The sequence below is a fragment of the Harmonia axyridis genome, chromosome 4, assembly GCF_914767665.1.
Source record: "Harmonia axyridis chromosome 4, icHarAxyr1.1, whole genome shotgun sequence".
Classification (NCBI taxonomy): domain Eukaryota; kingdom Metazoa; phylum Arthropoda; class Insecta; order Coleoptera; family Coccinellidae; genus Harmonia; species Harmonia axyridis.
Window position 1 is genome coordinate 30,556,266 of NC_059504.1, and position 20,111 is coordinate 30,576,376.

General features: G+C 37.5%; 1 protein-coding gene across 1 annotated transcript; it reads right to left on the minus strand.

Annotated features, from left to right (window-relative positions):
* Positions 1-18,846: 18,846 nt before the first annotated feature.
* LOC123678672 (myosin light chain kinase A-like) lies at positions 18,847-19,902 on the minus strand. Its single transcript, XM_045615809.1, has one exon. It carries the CDS (start codon positions 19,900-19,902, stop codon positions 18,847-18,849), a length of 1,056 nt encoding a protein of 351 aa, XP_045471765.1.
* Between the last annotated feature and the right edge of the window lie 209 nt (positions 19,903-20,111).

Consider the following 20,111-nt stretch of genomic DNA (forward strand, 5'->3'; position numbering starts at 1 on the left):
TATCGTATCTTTGTAGCATGGCTACTATTATCGTATCTTTGTAGCATAGCTACTATTATCGTATCTTTGTAGCGTGGCTACTATTATCGTATCTTTGTAGCGTGGCTACTGTTATCGTTTATCGTTGTAGCACTACTATTAGTTTATGGTGGCTACTATTTATCTTATCGTTGTAGTATGGATACTACTTATATTTACCTTTAAAGTTGTTGTTAATCTGACTAAAGTGTCTCTTAGATATGCAGAGCAAATTGATTTTGGCGTAACTGAGAGTATACTTTGGAAAAATTTATTATTTTGGGTCTGAACAGATTCAGTTTTTTTCTTATTTTCTGTGTACTGTTGCAATATCCCGTTTCCCTATTTTTCCTTCAATTTTCATTTATCTTATCGTTATCGTTGCAAGTTATATACTTGCTGGCGCCCAACTTAACGTTGCTGTGAACTTTCAGTTATATCACTTCAATGGAGAGGGAGGTAGGGAAGTGAATCCTTGAGCTCAGTTGATTCATATACACGTCAGTACAGAACATCTTTGTACACATTATTTGACTATTTTGAGCCATTTATGGCTGATTTTTCACAGACGGCGTTAATTATCTTTTACCTACTTTGTCGAATGTTATCGCATTTTTTCGTGGTCGATAAATATCAATTTTACCTTACCTTTTCATTATCGGATTTGACGTTATATTTGCTGATTTTGGATTTACCTCAATTTAGTTTCATTACCGGATTTGACGTTATATTTGCTAATTTTGGATTTACCTCAATTTAGTTTCATTATCGGATTTGACATCGTTCTATGCAAGAAACATAGAATGATGTAGTCATTTTTGAAAATTTTGGACTCAAACTAAAAATCTTTCATGCCCGCCCTTTCTGGTCCACCTTCGTCTCGGGTGCCAGGAAGATTTTTCTTGTTGTGCGACGGCACCTTTTAAATTCATTCACTTTTGTTTAGTTGAGACGGTTCTTTTTTAGTTTTCATTTTTATAACCGCAGCACTGTTTACTTTTTAGTAGCAGTGGCTGAAATTAATATTGAGATTTTTGACGATAGGTCGTTTGGGCATGACTTTCCAGAATCGGTAGGATGATGGTATTTCACATCAGTGTGAAGTATCCTCATCCCTCTTTCGTTTTTTAGAGAGAGGCTTTCAGCAACCGACTTCTGTTTCACCTTTTCACTCAACTCTGAGTAATTTAAATATTTAGGGTGTAAAGAAGTTCTCATTGAGCTCCTTTACACTCATCTCTCTTTCGTTTTTTAGAGAGAAGCCTTAGGCAACTGAAGTCTGTTTCACTTTTTCCCTCATTTCCTTTTTCCTTAGTGCTCAGGTCGTTTCTAAATTTGGTTGACTATTTGTTCGATATATATTTTTTTTCAACTTGCCTTCAGCAATTGGTCATAATATTTGGCATTTCATATTTCAAATTAGTTACATTCGATAGGTTTTGGGTAAGACATGGTACGTTTGCGGAATTCTCCCTTGTAATATATCACACTAATTATAACTTTTATCATTTGCTCCAGTTGACAAGTCGGAGTATGTTTTCTTTTGACGTGCTGTGCTTGATCTGATGCCATCGAGTATTTTTGTTTTTGAGATATTAATACATAAAGAAAAAAAAAAAATTTTTTTTTTTTTCTTTTTCCTGGTGAGAGGTGTGTGCAACGATTTTGCACGCTTCATTCCATGTTACGCTACTGGAATTTTTGGAGACGCGGTAATTTGTCAATTAATCGTTTCATATCGTGTACTTTCGGTCGGAACGCAGATGCGCGTTTCTGGAGAGAATTTTCTGAAGGATTTTCAATTATGAACTACTTCCTTGAGATACAGAAATTGGAATAGTACGTATGTTAGACCACTTTAGTTCCTGAATCTGAGAGAATACCTGCGAAATACCTGGCATTATCACATCAACTTCGTTGAATGGGGATTGGAGTACTATAGCTTCCTGATAAAAATTGGTGTTCTGAAGGCTGAAGATAATATACAGAAGAGGTTCCATCCTAGTGGCAGACTGGCTCATTTAAAATCGTTTTAAGTTAAGTTTCTATTTTATTATTTGTTTGGAGTGAAAAGGATCGATCATTGTATATTTTGATTTTATTAAATTTGTAAAAACCTGGGTAGGAGTTTTGTTGCCAAATAAGCCAAACCACCCCTAGAAATTAGTCCTTAGAGTCTCATGGGCAATTGTAACGTTACACGATTTTATTATATTTTCAGTGAAATGAATAGTAGCTGTCATTATAGATCTTCCTTTTATATATCCATGTTGGTTATCATTCAGTATATTGTTCTCCAATAGAAAGTTAACTAGACGGTTACACATTGCCATTTCAAAAAATTTTGAGAAACTTGGTAGTACACTGATGGGTCGGTAGTTTCCAAAAGACTCGCGATCACCTTTTTTATAAATTGGTGTAATTACAGATATCTTCAACTGACTAGGAAAAATACCATATAAGAGGGAATTATTAATTATGTAGCATATTACTTCTGCAAACTTTTTTATACAAAATTTTATCAAACTAATAATATCGTCATTTCCACTAGAATGTTTGTTTTTAATTTGTTTATTCAGTTCTTCTATTTCACCTGGTGTAACAGGTGTCAAAAATATCGATCATGAAGCTCTAGGGATATCACATGATAATACGTTTACGGGCAAAATAGGTACCGGGTTTTTCACCATAATTTGTCCCCCCCTTTAACTTTGTTACTGAAAGAGGTACGAAAAAATGTTTTCTACAAAAGTTTCACGAAATCGACTAGTGTTTTGAAATGATTTCACAGAATGAAATATATACAGAGTGGGCAACATATTGATTGCAACTTCATTTTTTTGAATGGAACACCCTGTATATTTTTCTTTATTCGACCAGCCCTTTTTCCCCTGACTTCGAATATATAACATATGTTTGGTCTATCTCTCTTATTCTGAGTACCACAGAGTTTCAAATTTCAAGAACCACCTAGCATGCTCAGTAATCAGTTTTCAAGTGGTAGGCTGCGATAACTCAAAATGCCTTTTTTTGAGTTATCTCGTTGGCAACGATATGACACACGTGTGTCATTGAATGAAAATATTCATTGAATATGCACTACACAGAAGCGGAAAGATTGAAATATTTTCACTCTATATGAAGAACAATAAAAATAAGAAAGCTACAAGGAGAGAATATATGGAGTTGCATCCAAATCATCGAATTCCAATTAATAGTGAAAAACGTATGTCATATCATTGACAACGAGATAACTCAAAAAAGGGCATTTTGCATTATCGCATTACTGAGGATGCTAGGGGTTTATTAAAATTTGAAACTCTGTGGTAATCAGAATAAAAGAGATAGACTAAACATATGTTATATATTCGAAGTCATGGGAAAAAGGGCTTGTCAAATATAAAAAAATATACAGGGTGTTCCATTTGAAAAAATTAAGTTGCAATCAATATGTTGCCCACTCTGTATATATTTCATTTTGTGAAATCATTTTAAAAAACATTAGTGGATTTCGTGAAACTTTTGTAGAAAACATTTTTTTGTACCTCTTTCAGTAACAGAGTTAGAGGGGGGGTCAAATTATGGTGAAAAACCCGGTACATTTGTTGTTAGATTTTCATTAAACATGTTAGCTACTCTTTCAGGATTTCCACTAATGAAAGTGTCATTTACTTTATCTCTACCCGTAATTTCATTGAAAATATTCCACATTGTTTTCATTTTATAGAAATCACGACAGCTGTGGACACGTATTTCTGTTGCTCTTCGGTTTTGAGTGGATAATTCCGGCATTTTAGCTGTTTATTTTTTACTTCTGTGTGTTCTGGGAGGAAGTAGCGAGGAGGAGTTTGGTTGTTCACCTGCTCAGGTGATATTTTTGAGTTTATTAACATTAATTATTAATACATCGTCGTATTAGTTCGCTGAGCAAATCAGTGAATAAAGTTAACATCTGTGTGTGCGATCCCTTATCTAACGAGCATAATTCTGAAATTTTGATAAGCAATCTGAAGATGACTAATAAGAAGATCTGTTATTGTTGTTATAAATTATTTGATGGTCATCTAATTCTCACCTGTTGTGTGTGCAAGAATATGTTTGGAAATACTTGCGTTGGATTATCGAGCTCGGAGGTGCGTGTTATCAGTTCCAAGGGGTCAAAATCCTGGAGTTGTAAGGGATGTGAAAGCATCGGCAATGATATAAATTCTATAAAATCTGTAATAGTTTCATTACAAGATTAAATAGAAGGACTTAAATCAACTGTTCAGTTCATTTCATCTGAGCATTCCTCCCAAAAACTTAGTGATGTATACTTTGAGGAGATGATATCGGAGATTGAGGAGCGTCGAAGACGTGCGAAAAATTTGATAATTTATGGATTGAGAGAACCTGAAGCCCACGTAAACAAGGTCGAAAGAATTAAACAGGACCAACGAGCTGTGGGTGATGTACTTCGTGGTGTGATGCCAGAGGTTTCCCTGATGGATGATCGCACTAAGGTTATGCGCTTGGGAAGATTCGATCCATTATCTGATAAACCAAGGCCTTTGAGGGTTACCTTGAATTGTTGGGAGGACGCCATTTCTGTACTTAAGAAATCCAAACAGATCAGATCTGTTGAGGGATACTTTCATGTAGGTATAACTGCTGATAAAACGCCGAGACAATCTGCCTATTTCAAGAAAATCACAACAGAAGTAGAGAGACGAAAATCAGATGGGGAGAACGTTGAACTGAAGTTTGTAAGGGGCGTTCCCACGGTCAATGCTTTAAACAAGTTGATCCCGATTACAGTGTGTCCGAATATCATTGCTAATATCAAAATGTGCGCGGTCTTAATTCTTAGACACGGGAGTTCTTCAATGCGGTTGAAAGCAGTGATTTCGACATATTGTGTATAAGTGAAACATGGCTGCAGGATGGTGTGTTGAATGCGGAGTTATTTCCTGATTGCTATGATGTATTTCGTTGCGACCGGGATTTGACGGCAACTGGCACTACTAAGGGCGGAGGTGTGCTTCTGGCAGTTCATAGTACACTCAGTGCAGTTCGAGTTGATCTTCCTAGTCTACGAGGTGTTATTCCTTCGATTGACATTGTATGTTGTAGGGTTAAGTTGAAGAAAACTAGTTTATTTGTAATTGTAGTTTATATCCCGCCGAATACTGATGCTAGTGAGTATGAAATGTTTCTTGATATGTTGTCTTCTCAGAATGTTCTATTGGACAAGCAATTGCTCATTGTTGGTGATTATAATGCCCCATTATATGTGGAAGATTCTCTTGATGATTGTAAAAGTAGGGCTTTAAAGATGTTCTCGCAAATGTTAGATGTCAAACAAGTAAACAACATTTTGAATTGTAATGATAGATTACTAGATCTTGTATTCTCTAGTGTACACTGTATTGTTACTGATGATACCTTTTCTCTCACTAACGTGGATCCTTATCACCCACCTGTGCATTTCAATTTCAAAACTGAGATCAGGCGTGATCGAAATTTCTGACTCAGTAATAATAATTCCCGTTAGCTACTTGTAAATCTCGACTATTCCAAAAAGAATAATTCCCCTTTAGAATTCAACTTTAAAAAAGGCTATTTTGTGACAATCTATGATATGATTTTGAATGCTGACTGGAGCGATGTTTTGTCTGTTGGAGATGATCCGGATGAGGCCTGCGATATTTTCTATTCAAAACTCAATGAAATTTTCAAGCAAACTGTACCATATAAAATTAAAAGAAAAAGACGCTTTCCCCCATGGTATGATGCTGAAATCATCGATTTTATATTTAGAAAAGAGCGGATATTTAGAAAGCATAGAAAGTATAAAAATACTTGTGATCTTGTTGAATATAAGACTTTGAGAAAAAAATTGAAATCCAAGATCTCTATCGCATATAAAAGCTATGCTCAATTGTGTGAGCAGAACATTGTCAGTGAGCCCGCTCAATTTTGGTCATTTGTTCGTAATCGGATGGGGCATTCTCGTATTCCTGGTGAAATGAAAGACCATGAAGAGCGTATATGTGTGGAACCCAATGATATTGTAAATTCATTTGCTGGTTACTTCAGTAGCGTGTATCAGCCTCCTAATGATGGGGAATCTATTGATGTCGGTGATGTATTCGATGCGAACATTGTTCGAGTTGACTGCGTGAATGAGGATGGCCTGATACATGCTGCGCGTAAATTGGGTGACAAAAGCACTGCTGGTCCAGATGGGATACCAAGTTTCTTGGTCCGGGACTGCATACGTACATACCTTACCTCTGATGCATATTTACAATTCAGCTCTTCGAAAAAGAACTTATCCCTCAATTTGGAAGCTTTCGAAAATAATTCCTGTCCTTAAAAAGGGTAATAAATCTGATATGCAAAACTATAGATCTATTTCTATACTATCAAACTTCTCCAAAATCTTTGAGATAATATTGTTCAATGCCATTTTTCCTAAGATAAGCAGTCGGATCAGAGGGCAGCAGCATGGCTTTTTGCCACGGCGTTCATGTTTGAGCAATTTGGCTGTGTTTTCTCAATCATTGGTTGAGGTTCTGGATGGATTTGGCCAGCTGGATGTTGTATATATGGATTTCCATAAAACCTTCGATAGTGTGGATCATAGGCGGCTCATTGTCAAGCCGGAGCGCATGTTTGGTTTTGCTGAGGGACTCATTGGGCTCATTACTTCATACTTGCATGATAGGCGTCAATATGTACAGATTGAAAATTATCGTTCTAACCAATACGTTGCTTCATCTGGTGTTCCACAGGGCTCAAATTTGGGGGCCCTTTTGTTCCTACTGTTTTTCAATGACCTCATTGATGAGATCGGGATACCCATCTTGATGTTCGCGGATGACTTAGAGTTGTATTTGAAGATCATTAGTGAACTGGATTGCGTCACTCTACAGTGGGCCATAGAACGTATAGCTGCCTGGTGTCATCGAAACCATTTGGCTTTGAATGGCAAGAAATGTTATATTGTATCATACACTAGGAGGAAGGCAATAATCAAATATAATTACAATATAACAGGTAATCTGTTGAATCGTCTCACACAAATCAAAGACTTGGGTGTGATATTTGATAAGGAGTGCACATTCTTACCTCACTTGGATCATGTAGTTTCAGCGGTGTGCAAGTTGTATGGTTTTATAATTCGCAGCGGTAAATCCTTTACATGCGTTGATACTTATCTATCGTTATTTAATTCATTCATAAGAAGCAAACTTGAGTACGCCAGTATGATATGGAGACCTATTTATCAATGCCATATACATCGTTTGGAGGCAGTGCAGAGGAAGTTTTTAAAGTTCTTGGTTTGGAAACAGGATGCTGAATATCCTCCTATTGGATATGATCATAAGTTACTGCTTGATAGATTTGAGGGCAAAAGTTTGGAAACTAGAAGGGGTATGCTAGCATTGAGTTTCATTTATAAACTTATAAATAATAGGATAGACTGTCCAGCATTGTTGGAGAATTTACCAATACTTGTTCCACGTTTAGAGAGCAGAAACAATTTATTTTTTTATTTGAGAGCAAGAAAAACAAATTCAAGTTTGAGGTCACCAATTCACTACATGTGAAGTTCTTATATTAAGATAGCTCATAGATGCAACGTTAACATTGACCCTCTGTATAAATTACTCCAAGTTCATGTAGAATTGGATAGGTAATTCCTAGATTTAATTCTGTAATTTTTGGTTTTTTCTATGTATATCCATATTGAGTATGACTATGTGTTGTTGTGTTTCTTATTGTAATTGCAATTTTTTTTTCATGTAATTGGGTTGTAAACCTGTTGGAGAATAGAGGCTTATTATTATATATAAAGGCTTATTATTATTTTATTATCAGATTGGGATATACTGATTTCATAGTTTTCAGTTCTTTTCTTTGCCAGTAACTTTTGATATTTTTTCTAGGTATTATTATTATATTATAAATAGAGCTGTAGGGTTGTGTAATGAAGAATATCATTTTGAAAATCTCCAAAAGGTCACAAAAATACTGACAGGTAATAACTATCTAATACATTATGTAAAAACATGCATCAATAACTATCGTAGAACAAAACGATCAAATACTGCATCAAATGCTAACAATCAGGACAATACAGACAGGCCACACCAACAAACAACATCATCACAGACCACATTGAAAAAATTCTCCAAGTTGGTATTCTATCCAATTTTGTCATATAAAATTTAAAAAATTTTCAGAGAACACAATTGTACCGCTGCGTTCTATAACAAAATGGATAATAAAAGATTGTTTTACACCAAATTAAAGGACAAAACACCTCTTTTGAAACAATCAGAACTGGTCTATAAGATTGAATGCTCTAATTGCCAAAAATTCTACATGGGTCAAACGAAACAACTTCTTCAAAACGAATCAGACAACACACTTATGACTCTAAGAAATTTGAAAATGCACAAAAAACAGCACTGACGGCACACACTCACACAGAAGGACACAAATTCAACTTTAACGGTGTTACAATAATAGACGTAGAGCACCATTACAACAAAAGGTTAATAAGTGAAATGATTCATATGAGAACATATAATACGGTTAACTTCAGGGAAGATACTCAACACCTTAGCAAAATTTATGATAGTTTAATGAAAAATAATGGTAGAACTTAAAGTAATGACATTATTCTGACTATATTTTTCATCAAAAATAAAATTATTTAGAACTAATATTTTTGAAGTTGATAAGTTGGCGAGTTGGGGTGAATATATTCATTTAAAATTTTTGGAATGTTCGAAGAACTATTTTTGTAATTATTAAAGTTGTAGTTAAAGATTTATATATTGTTAATTTATTTGTATTGTTTGCCCCACTAATTGTTTTTGTGTGTAATACTGACTTGTAGATTGTTTTTCAAAAACCTTGTTTCAACTTCTGTGTTACTATGTTACAATGTTTTAATTTGTTGATGCAGATGGCGCTTGGACGGGCAGGTTTCGGATGCCTACCCGGATCACAAAACTTGAGAAAAGAAATAAGTAACAAATTATTATTCTATACTCCAACCTTACTTTTTTGTTCGATAACATATCACGTATTTCTAAAAGAAAGGAAGAGGAAAAATTTTTCACTGTAATGTTATTGAGTTTTTTAAAATTAATGATTTTCCAAAATTTTATATGTTAGATTGAAGAAAATTCGAGGTGGGTACCTGTTTCTTGCTCTCCCAGACGAACCCTGCAGTTATTAAACGATTTTGTTAAAGGATTTGATAAAGGATCAAAATTGTATCCGAAACGTTTAATGGTATTTCTTTTTTACTGATCTTTCAAAATGACCACTTTTTCTCATTCGTTTCCATTCAGATATTACCGAATTCATTTTGTAAACGAAACCTGCTACAAAACCCGTGTAAATTTTTATTCTGTTATGTGTATAATGTTCTTTAATATATGGATGAAATGAATAGATTTTATAACGCCGAACTTGGGATAAATTTATTCCTGAGAACTACATTTTTATTCTATAAGCTCTTCATGAGAGAGAATACTTATGTAGTTATAAGATGATTATAAAATAATTCTATAATTATTGTGTAATGTTTTACTTTTGCATAAAGCAACAATTTTATTACTTTTCTTAAGCAACTTTATGTAACAATTTATACAGCTTCCTTTACAACCATCTTTTAACGTCGCTATTAAAAGTAATACAATAGCTATGCAACCGTATTATAATTTGTATAACACTGTTTCATTTTTTTTATAGTACGTTATGCAACTGTTATGAAATTTATATACTTACACTATTTATTTGTCGTATAATATTAGTTGTAAGAACGTCTATACAACAGCATTATAGAAATCCCTTCATTATATTATTATGAGATCCACATCGACCGAAACAGCACAAGTCAACATAATAGAAGAAGCTCGGCCAACGCCGTTCTTGGAAATGTACGCGATAGTGCTGAAGTGCAAATTCTCTCTGTGAACTCATAAAGCTTTCTTTGTAGATTTCAGGACAGACTTTAGTTAGTTATGAATCAGATTTAGAACATCAAGCTTCGTTTTGTAACTCACGTTTTTCCCAAATCTTAATCTGTAGAATTATTAATTATTTATCCAAGTGTTGTAATTCTTAATTCAAAATAGAATAAATCCTTTTTAAAAACAGACTTTAAGATACGGAAAACATAATTGGCGCTGCGAACAGGATATCGCAACGGGGTTTTAGTTCGAAACTGAAATAAGTGTCCGCTACGGATTGTGTCCAAGGAGCTCCCGTTGAGTTTCAACTCTTGATGTGATATCCAGAACCATCATCAACCACTTCGATCCAGAAGGAAGCACCACCCCTTCAACACAGAAGGAAGCCAACCACTTCGATCCAGAAGGAAGGACCAACCACTATAGGATGCAAATCTTGGTGTAAATCCATCAACCCCTTTTTCCCTCATTTTTTCCACATCAGTCCTAATTTCAAATGACAGATAACTCATCTCAAGAATTAGAAATTATCGCTGAAGACTCAGAAATTCTAGAGCTAGGAGCAAATTTTTTACAAAATCAATCGATTAGAAATAATAGATTTCAACCTTATCGTAGAAGAACTTTAACACATTCCGAAATGAATAACCAAACTTCTTCTAACGTTATACCTACCGAAGTAACTAACGTTATACCTACCGAAGTAATGTCCAGACAGGACTTACAATTACTATTGAATTCCATACCAGAATATTCACCTGGTCAAAATCTATCGATATTCATCAATGAAGTCGATAATTTACTACTACATGTGCAAGGAAGATTAAATCCTGACTTGAACTATGCGTTTAATTTTTCTATAAGATCAAAATTGAAAAATGAAGCCAGAGATTTCATTGCTTTCCAAAATGCCTCTGATTGGCCTACAATCAGAAGAGTTCTCTTGCAAAGGTACGGAGACCAACGTAACGAAGATTTATTAATTTCATCATTAAGTCAATGCGTACAACATAGAAGTGAAAATTATTTAGATTTTTACAGTAGGCTATCAAAAAATTTAAATGATCTCCTTCAACATCTGACCTTAAATATTCAAGACCCAAATTATCTCTTGTACAAAAAGCAGGACATTCAAAAGTTAGCCCTCAAAACATTTCAAATTGGAATTCTAGAACCTTATCGATCCTATCTAAGTAATTTCGATTCAAATACCATCGAAGAATGTATAAATAGATGTAAATTTTTTGATAATAGAAAACAAGAATGGGAATATTGTGAATTCCTACGAAAATCACAAGAAACGCCTAAAAAACCAATTCACATACGCCCACAACCATCAAATTATCCAAATCGTTCAAATCATTACAATAATTTTACTCCAAATTATTTTAATAACCCACCAAATTTTACTAATCCAGCAACAAATTCTCAATTTAATAACAATTCTAGAAACCCACCAGGTTTCCCTCACTCCATAAATAAACCGATTTCAAACAATCAAAGATTCCCCACGAATCGCGAAGTTTTTGGAACCTAACCCGGTTCAAATATTTACAAAAATCAACCAAAACCCACGCCTATGTCAATTTCGACTAGGAATACTTCTAAACAACCACAACAAACACCCATGTCAATATCAACCAGAACATTCCAAAGAAATCCAAATCAATCACAAGAACCAAAATTTTATTCGGAAGAATTATTTAATGTTCAAACCGAGAATGATGATCCAGAATGTTATGAAACGGAATATTATAATGCGGAAATTGAACAACAACCTGATTGTGAGAATTATTACGAGGATGACGAAAATTTTCAGATGAATGCCTCGGAATCCCAAGAAACTTAGACTTAAATTGTGTAAAAATTATGTCAAAATTGCCCTATATTTATCTACCCAAAATTGATCTTAAAATTTTAATTGATTCGGGAGCAACAAACTCCGTCATTAATTCGAAACCTGCTTTCGAAAAATTTTTTGAATATTTATACAAAGAAGAATTCAGTGTTTCAGGCTTAGGAAATACTATTAAAGCTGACAATAATTTGAGCATTCCACTTTTATACGAACTAGGAATCTTCGATAATATCCATCTACATGTAGTTGATTGGCATCAGAAATTTGACGCTTTATTAGGTACATCAGATCTACAAAAATTAGGTGCAAACATCGACTATAAAACACATACTTTAGAAATTAATAACATGAAAATTCCATTCAACCTTGCATATCCTTCCACAAAATTAAAACCGAAAAAATTCGAAGCGAATAATTTTGTTAAAGTACCTGTCACTATAGAAAACGGTGATGTTTTATTACCGGAATTAAATTTTCAAGAATTTTCAACTCCAGAATGCATTGCTCATGCGAAAAACGGATTTTGTTTTATACCAACTTCAAAACCAAATCAAAATAACATAGAAATAAATTTTTCTGAAAGAATACCTGTGACATCTCTTTTAGAGACTGAAATATCTACACCTCCATCAGAAAGCCAAAATTTTAGAATTGCTAAAAATATTAGAACCTCACACATGAATTCTGAAGAAAAACGAGAAATTTTGAAACTCTGTAGTAAATTCAAAAATATTTTCTATAATGAAAATTCCGATCTTTCATTCAGCAATAACGTAAAACACAAAATTCGAACAAAAGATGAAGAACCAGTTTATGTTAAATCTTTTAGACACCCCCATCACATGAAAAAAATTATTCAGGAACAAATTCAAAAATTATTAGATGACAAAATTATACGTCCATCGATTTCACCCTACAGTGCCCCAGTTTGGATTGTTGATAAGAAAAAAGACGCATCTGGACAAAAGAAATACAGAATGGTCATTGATTATCGACGTCTTAATGAAAAAACCGTAGAAGATAAATACCCTTTACCGCGTATCGAAGAAATTTTAGATAACTTAGGAAAAAGTTGTTATTTCACAACAATCGACATGGCAAAAGCATTTCATCAAATTGAAATGGACCCCGAATCGATCGAAAAAACCGCGTTTACAGTGAATAATGGCCACTTTGAATATGTTAGAATGCCTTATGGTTTGAAAAACGGCCCAAGTACATTTCAACGTTGTATGGATAACGTACTCAAAGAATATCTCCATAAATTCTGTTTTGTATACATGGACGACGTTGTCGTATTTTCCAAATCCTTACAAGAACACATTAATCACTTAAAATTAATATTTCAAAAAATAAAAGAATTCAACCTAAAAATCGAATTTGACAAATGCGAATTTTTAAGCAAAAATGTAGAATTTTTGGGACATGTGATAACCCCGGAAGGAGTATCCCCCAACGCCTCAAAATTAAACACTATAGAAAATTACCCAATACCTCGTACAGTGAAAGAAATCAAATCATTTCTAGGTTTGGTAGGTTACTACCGCAGATTTATTCAAAATTTCGCACATATTGTCTCACCTTTTACTAAATGCTTGAAAAAAGGCGCAAAAATAAACCCTGATGATCCCGATTACGTACATGCATTCCACTTATGCAAAGAATTATTGACAAATGCCCCAATTTTAGTATATCCAGATTTCGAGAAACCAATTAAATTAACCACCGATGCTTCAAATGTTGCTATTGGAAGTGTTTTATCACAATCAAATCGACCTGTAGCTTACTATTAAAGAACTCTAAATTCAGCTGAAAGAAATTATTCGACTATCGAAAAAGAATTACTTTCAATCCTAGATTCTACAAAACATTTTAGGCCTTATCTTTATGGACAACATTTCACAATTGAAACCGATCATAATCCCCTCGTATGGCTCTCTAAAATCAAAGAACCAAATTCTCGACTCATACGTTGGAAACTGAAATTAGAAGAATTTGATTTTAAAATCATTCACACCAAAGGCAAAGAAAATAAAGTTGCCGATGCTCTTTCTCGTATAGAAATACATAATCGAGAAAATGAACCACTTCTATCTGATGTTGATTTAAATGCAGAACTATCCTCTATTTTACCAAATGTGAGTGAACTCCCTGAATTAGGCGATGAAGAATTAGAAAATATTCTCAATTCCCAAAACGATGAATTATCTATTCCAAATAATAGTGAACAACAAAATTTAAATGATGATCAAAATTCTGATACTGATGCTACCATTCATTCTACCCAAGAAGATAATGTAAAAGTCATTCCAATTACAGAAAAATCAGTCAATATCTATCCCAATCGAGTTATTTTAAACATCGGTGAACAATTCAATTTGAAATTTAGTAAACCCTTCGGAAGAAACACGTATAGCGTATCAATACGACAAAATTGTATTACAGATGATTTTTCTAAACTTTTCAAAGAAATTCTCAGACCAAATGAATCTTACGGAATTTATTTTTGAGACAATAAGCTGCGTTTACCTCTCGTTAGATTTTGTAAAGAATCATTTAACTACTCTGCCAAACTTTTTATTAGCAATATCTACTTATTGGATGTAATTTGCGAGGAAAATCAAAAAGAAATGATTTCCGAATATCACGACAAAAATCATAATGGAATTTCAGAAAGTCACAAATTTTTATCAAAAAAGTATTATTGGCCGAAAATGAAAAACAAAATCACTGAAATCATAAATAAATGTTGTGACGGCGACTTTCTTCGGATTGTTGATTGTTTACTATTTCCCTTCTATATTACCTCGGGCGCCAATTGCGTTAGGTTTTATAAGGTCGCAATTCCTTACGTCGCTCACTATTATCGACCCTGGGTAGCTTTTAAACAGTTGGAGAAGGGTTCGATTCAATCTAAGGTAAAAGCGATTGACCAGTGGTAATTTATTTCGCTAAATGGCAGTAAATGTCTATGAGATAAATAAAAGACACCCTGACGAAACACACTATATTTAACAATATCCGTTCCCTTATGTACAACACCAAATTATATACAATACTATCCTATATATACAATAATGCAAAAGGCTACTAAACACCAAAAGCAAATATTTACAATGCAACACGGTACGGAACGAGAAATAAGCGAGGTGAGCAGGTGGCGTATATCAAGCAGCAGAAATGAGTAAGCAGTGAGCAAGCAAATTGAGCGATGATAAAAAAAACGGTTAAGTGCGGACAAGCGTGGAAAGCATGCAGATTGGCGTGTGAAATGCAGTCTAATAAGTCAGATGTGACTACCTATCCTGTGTTCCGTACGGTCCGGTTCGATACCTCTTTATTAGAAACAGCAAGCCTGAACAATATCTTCGAATCAGGTCTTGTATCGGCGCATCCACCAAAAATTGATATTAAGTCAGACTGGGCAGGGTGACTCACCGAAATGACCACGGTGATCAGTGAATCGGAAATACGCGACCCCTCTCCACAAGATAAGGAATTCCGTCTGGTGGTCCCAAATAAGAGTTGCTCGCAATAAGGGACCCGACACACGGATTCCACTTGAGAAAGTTGGGTCTTAGAAACAGATTTCAATCAGGGTACTTGTCGGCGCATCCACCAAAATAAATCTCAGGTCGGACTGGGCAGGGTGACTCACCGAAATGACCACGGTGATCCGTGAATCGGAAATAAGCGACCCCGCTCCACAAGATAAGGAATTCTGTCTGGTGGTCCCAAATAAGAGTTGCTCGCAATAAGGGACCCGACACACAGATTCCACCTGAGAAAGTTGGGTCTTAGAAACAGATTTCAATCAGGGTATTTGTCGGCGCATCCACCAAAATAAATCTAAGAAATAAATTTCGTTCGGGGTATACTCTGGCGCATCCACCAATTCCAGACTCGAGTCAGACCGGACAGGGTAATTCGCCGAAAAGGCTGCTATGATCCGGAGATCGGAATTAAGCGACCCCTCTCCCCAAGATGAGGAGTTATGCCTGGTAGTTCCAAATAAGAGTTGCTCGCAATAAGGAACCGGACAGACAAACTCCACTTGAGAAAGAAAGATCGAAGAAATAAATTTCACTCAGGGTATACTTCGGCGCATCCACCAATTCACGACTCGAGTCAGACCGGACAGGGTAATTAGCCCAAAACACCGCGGTGATCCGGAGATCGGAAATTAGCGACCCCTCTCCTCAAGATAAGGAGTTCTGCCTGGTAGTTCCAAATAAGAGTTGCTCGCAATAAGGAACCGGACAGACAAACTCCACTTGAGAAAGAAAGATCTAAGAAATAAATTTCGTTCAGGGTATACTGTGGCGCATCCACCAATTCACGACTCGAGTCAGACCGGACAGGGTAATTAGTCCAAAACACTGCTGTGATCCGGAGATCGGAAATTAGCGACCCCTCTCCTCAAGATAAGGAGTTCTGCCTGGTTGTTCCAAATAAGAGTTGCTCGCAATAAGGAACCGGACAGACAAACTCCACCTGAGAAAGAAAGATCTAAGAAATGAATTTCGTTCAGGGTATACTTTGGCGCATCCACCAATTCTAGACTCGAGTCAGACCGGACAGGGTAATTAGCCCAAAACACTGCCGTGATCCGGAGATCGGAAATAAGCGACCCCTCTCCTCAAGATAAGGAGTTCTGCCTGGTAGTTCCAAATAAGAGTTGGTCGCAATAAGGAACCGGACAGACAAACTCCACTTGAGAAAGAAAGATCTGAGAAATGAATTTCGTTCAGGGTATACTTTGGCGCATCCACCAATTCACGACTCGAGTCAGATCGGACAGGGTAATTAGCCCAAAACACCGCGGTGATCCGGAGATCGGAAATTAGCGACCCCTCTCCTCAAGATAAGGAGTTCTGCCTGGTAGTTCCAAATAAGAGTTGCTCGCAATAAGGAACCGGACAGACAAACTCCACTTGAGAAAGAAAGATCTAAGAAATAAATTTCGCTCAAGGTTTACTCCGGCGCATCCACCAATTCACGACTCGAGTCAGACCGGACAGGGTAATTAGCCCAAAAGACCACGGTGATCCAGAGATCGGAAATTAGCGACCCCTCTCCTCAAGATAAGGAGTTTTGCCTGGTAGTTCCAAATAAGAGTTGCTCGCAATAAGGAACCGAACAGACAAACTCCACTTGAGAAAGAAAGATCAAAGAAATAAATTTCACTTACGGTATACCTCGGCGCATCCACCAATTAACGACTCGAGTCGGACCGGACAGGTTAATTAACCTTATAGACCGCAGTGATCCGGAGATCGGAAATAAACGACCCCTCTCCCCAAGATAAGGAGTTTTGCCTGGTAGTTCCAAATAAGAGTTGCTCGCAATAAGGAACCGAACAGACAAACTCCACTTGAGAAAGAAAGATCTAAGAAATAAAATAAATTACAAATAAATCACACTCGGAAAGTATCGATGGAACACAGGAAAGTCACCGATAATACAGACAGGAATAAAACGGTTCTTACCAATCCTAAGAATTTCCCACTTCACTACACGAACTCAAATTCTTTTCGTGTACGGGCTAAGTATCAAATTCACGAATATAAAATACGGCACTAAAACGTCCAACGTTCAAAAGAAAAATTGCAAATTAAAAATTAAACTCTAAATTGTTACTCAAGAAAATCCGCTCAATAACTATGAAAATATATAGCTCGAAGACGCCGACAGGAGTAAATCGGAAAATATCTTGATACTTCGAAGACACCGGCAAGAATAATCCTCCTTTTCCGAAATATTTCACTTGTAATCTCGGTTGGAAGGGGAAAATTTCGAGTCTCGAAATCGGCGGTATACCTATGAAAAACGAACGACAACATGTAAAAAAGAACATATTGAAGAGATAACGTCTATCGCGTTGTCGTTCGAAAGTTTTTATACATAGGCTGATATTTTAAATTGCATCGTTATATTTTCATGAAATAAATAAATCAGAAATTATTCCAAATGAAAATTTCTGAATTGGACGAAAAATACCTTCACTGCTCTCAAATAAATATTTTATTTTCACCTACTCACATGACTGGTAGAATAATGATGGAATTCTAAACCTGGGGCAAATTATACTGGGTGATTCTAATAAAATAATTACTGAATTCTAAACCTGTGGTAAATTATACCAGGTGATTCTAGTAAAATAATTATTGAATTCTTAACCTGGGCTAAATTATACCGGGTGATTCTAGTAACGAATTTCACTTCGTTACACACCCCCCTTACTTCCCCAAAAAAAACGAAAGTTTTTTTTGTCACCACCTGCTACCCCGCTGTTCAACTATCTATTGGCAGACGGCCAATATCATCCCTGGGTGAATCTCCATCGGCCATAGTTGGAGGTTCGTTGAGGGTCGCAGTAGCTCACACTGGATTCCAATGGACCGGAGATTGGGTTGACCTGACCTCACGCCCTGATCCATTCCGACTCTAGACGGCTCCTCTTGTTGCCTCGTCCGGGCTCGAGTTTCTCTTGGGCATGGACAATCCCTAGACATAACTCCCAAACGACCGCAGCGAGAACAAAATAATCGGACGTTGTTCCGGCAATTTCTCCGGGCGTGGCCCAGTAGTCCACACCGCCAACATGCACCCTCCATGAGTTTGATGAAGCGTGGAACTTCTCTCTGCGTTCTTGGGTAGTGCGGGTCTGGGGCTGGTACGTGGGTTCTGGAAGGCCTGCGGGGTTTTCTAGCCTTTGACTTGTGTCGTCCACCGGCATGGCCACGAGGTGAGTCATAGGGGCGTTGTCTCGCTGGAGGTGTTGGGCGATGATATAGAGATGTAGGTGGTCCCCTAGCCGCCGTCTCCTTCCGTTGCTGTTGCCAGAATTCGATTTCTTCTTCCACTAACTCGTCGAAACTGGCCGGCATGGATTCCACCATTCCGGCGTCGATGAGGTCCCACTCTCCTCGAGACATCTTTGTTTTCACTTATTGACGGACAGACGGAAGTCCGCGGGACAGAGAGGCGCGCTTACTCCTGGGGAACCCAAATTCGCTTCGTCCTCCCATTCGGAAACACGAACTTAGGGTGGAGTCTACCCCGCACTCCTGGAGGGCGAAACCGCAGCAGCCTCTGCCTGAATCGGGGGGTCCAGCCACCCTTTGGTTGCCTCTCAAAGGCTTCTACAAAGCTCTCTCCCACCTTTATGGCCTCAAATTTTGACGGTCTTTCAGATGAGGCCATCTCTTTGGACCCCTCTTTGGCTAACACGGCCAGCTGCCTGAAGGTCATCTCGCCCCATGCAGCGGAAGGGCGATGCGCTGGATCAACCCTCAGAAGTTCCACCAGGCTGCTGCGTAATCCCTCTGGCACCTCGAGCATCTCCCCCCCGCGGTAGTGTCCTATCAAGTTCATGACCTTCTTTTCCCCATTCGGCGTCATGAAGGGTAGCTTCCCGGTTGCCATGTATAAGGCCGTCACTCCCATGGCCCACACATCCGAGGGGAGTCCGAATGGCAACCTTTTCAGGACCTCCGGTGCCCAAAATGGTGGAGTACCAGCTCGCCGCGACGTGGTCGGAAACCTCTGATTAAGTCGGCAGGCGAGCCCGAAATCAGCGATGCAGACCCGCCGACCCCGGAGGAGACAATTGTCCGGTTTTATATCCCGGTGCAGGATACGCTGAGCGTGGCAGGCCGCCAGCCCAGCGAAAGCCTGCCCCAACATATCACAACACTCCCCCTCCGGCAGAGGTCCCCGTCGTTGGACCAGTTCCAACAGGTCTCCCTCCATCAGCTCGACCCCAAGATAGAGCCGTTCGTCGGTTACGTAATCCACCAATAGGCGGACCACGTTTGGGTGTCTCATGGCTTTCAGCATCCTCAGCTCCGTCATGGACACCTCGTCTTTCGGGGTCACCTTCAGGGCAAATCTTATATCTCCGTGTTCGACCTCGAACACTTTTCCAAAACCTCCCTCGCCGAGGGTACGGATCTTCCGGAAGGGTCCGGAGATCCTGGTTATTCTCTCCGGAGTGGGCTCTTCATCAGAGGGGTTGGAGGGTACGACCGCCACTGATCGCAACATATCCTGAAACAGACGGATGACTGACACGGCTCCACCCCTCGGTCTTATGCATGCTCTCCACTATGTATCCGCGGGTTTCCCGCAATTGCCGAGTGCTCAACGCCCTGCTCACCTTCGTAGAATGGTTTCAAATCTTTAACGTGGATGTGACGAAGATATTTACCCGACGCGCTTTTCAAGTCGTAAACCACTGGAGATATGACCTTAGT

What these genes read in the sequence shown, in the direction of transcription:
- LOC123678672 (XM_045615809.1), bottom strand. Translation starts at nt 19,902, where the DNA reads ATGTTGCGATCAGTGGCGGTCGTACCCTCCAACCCCTCTGATGAAGAG.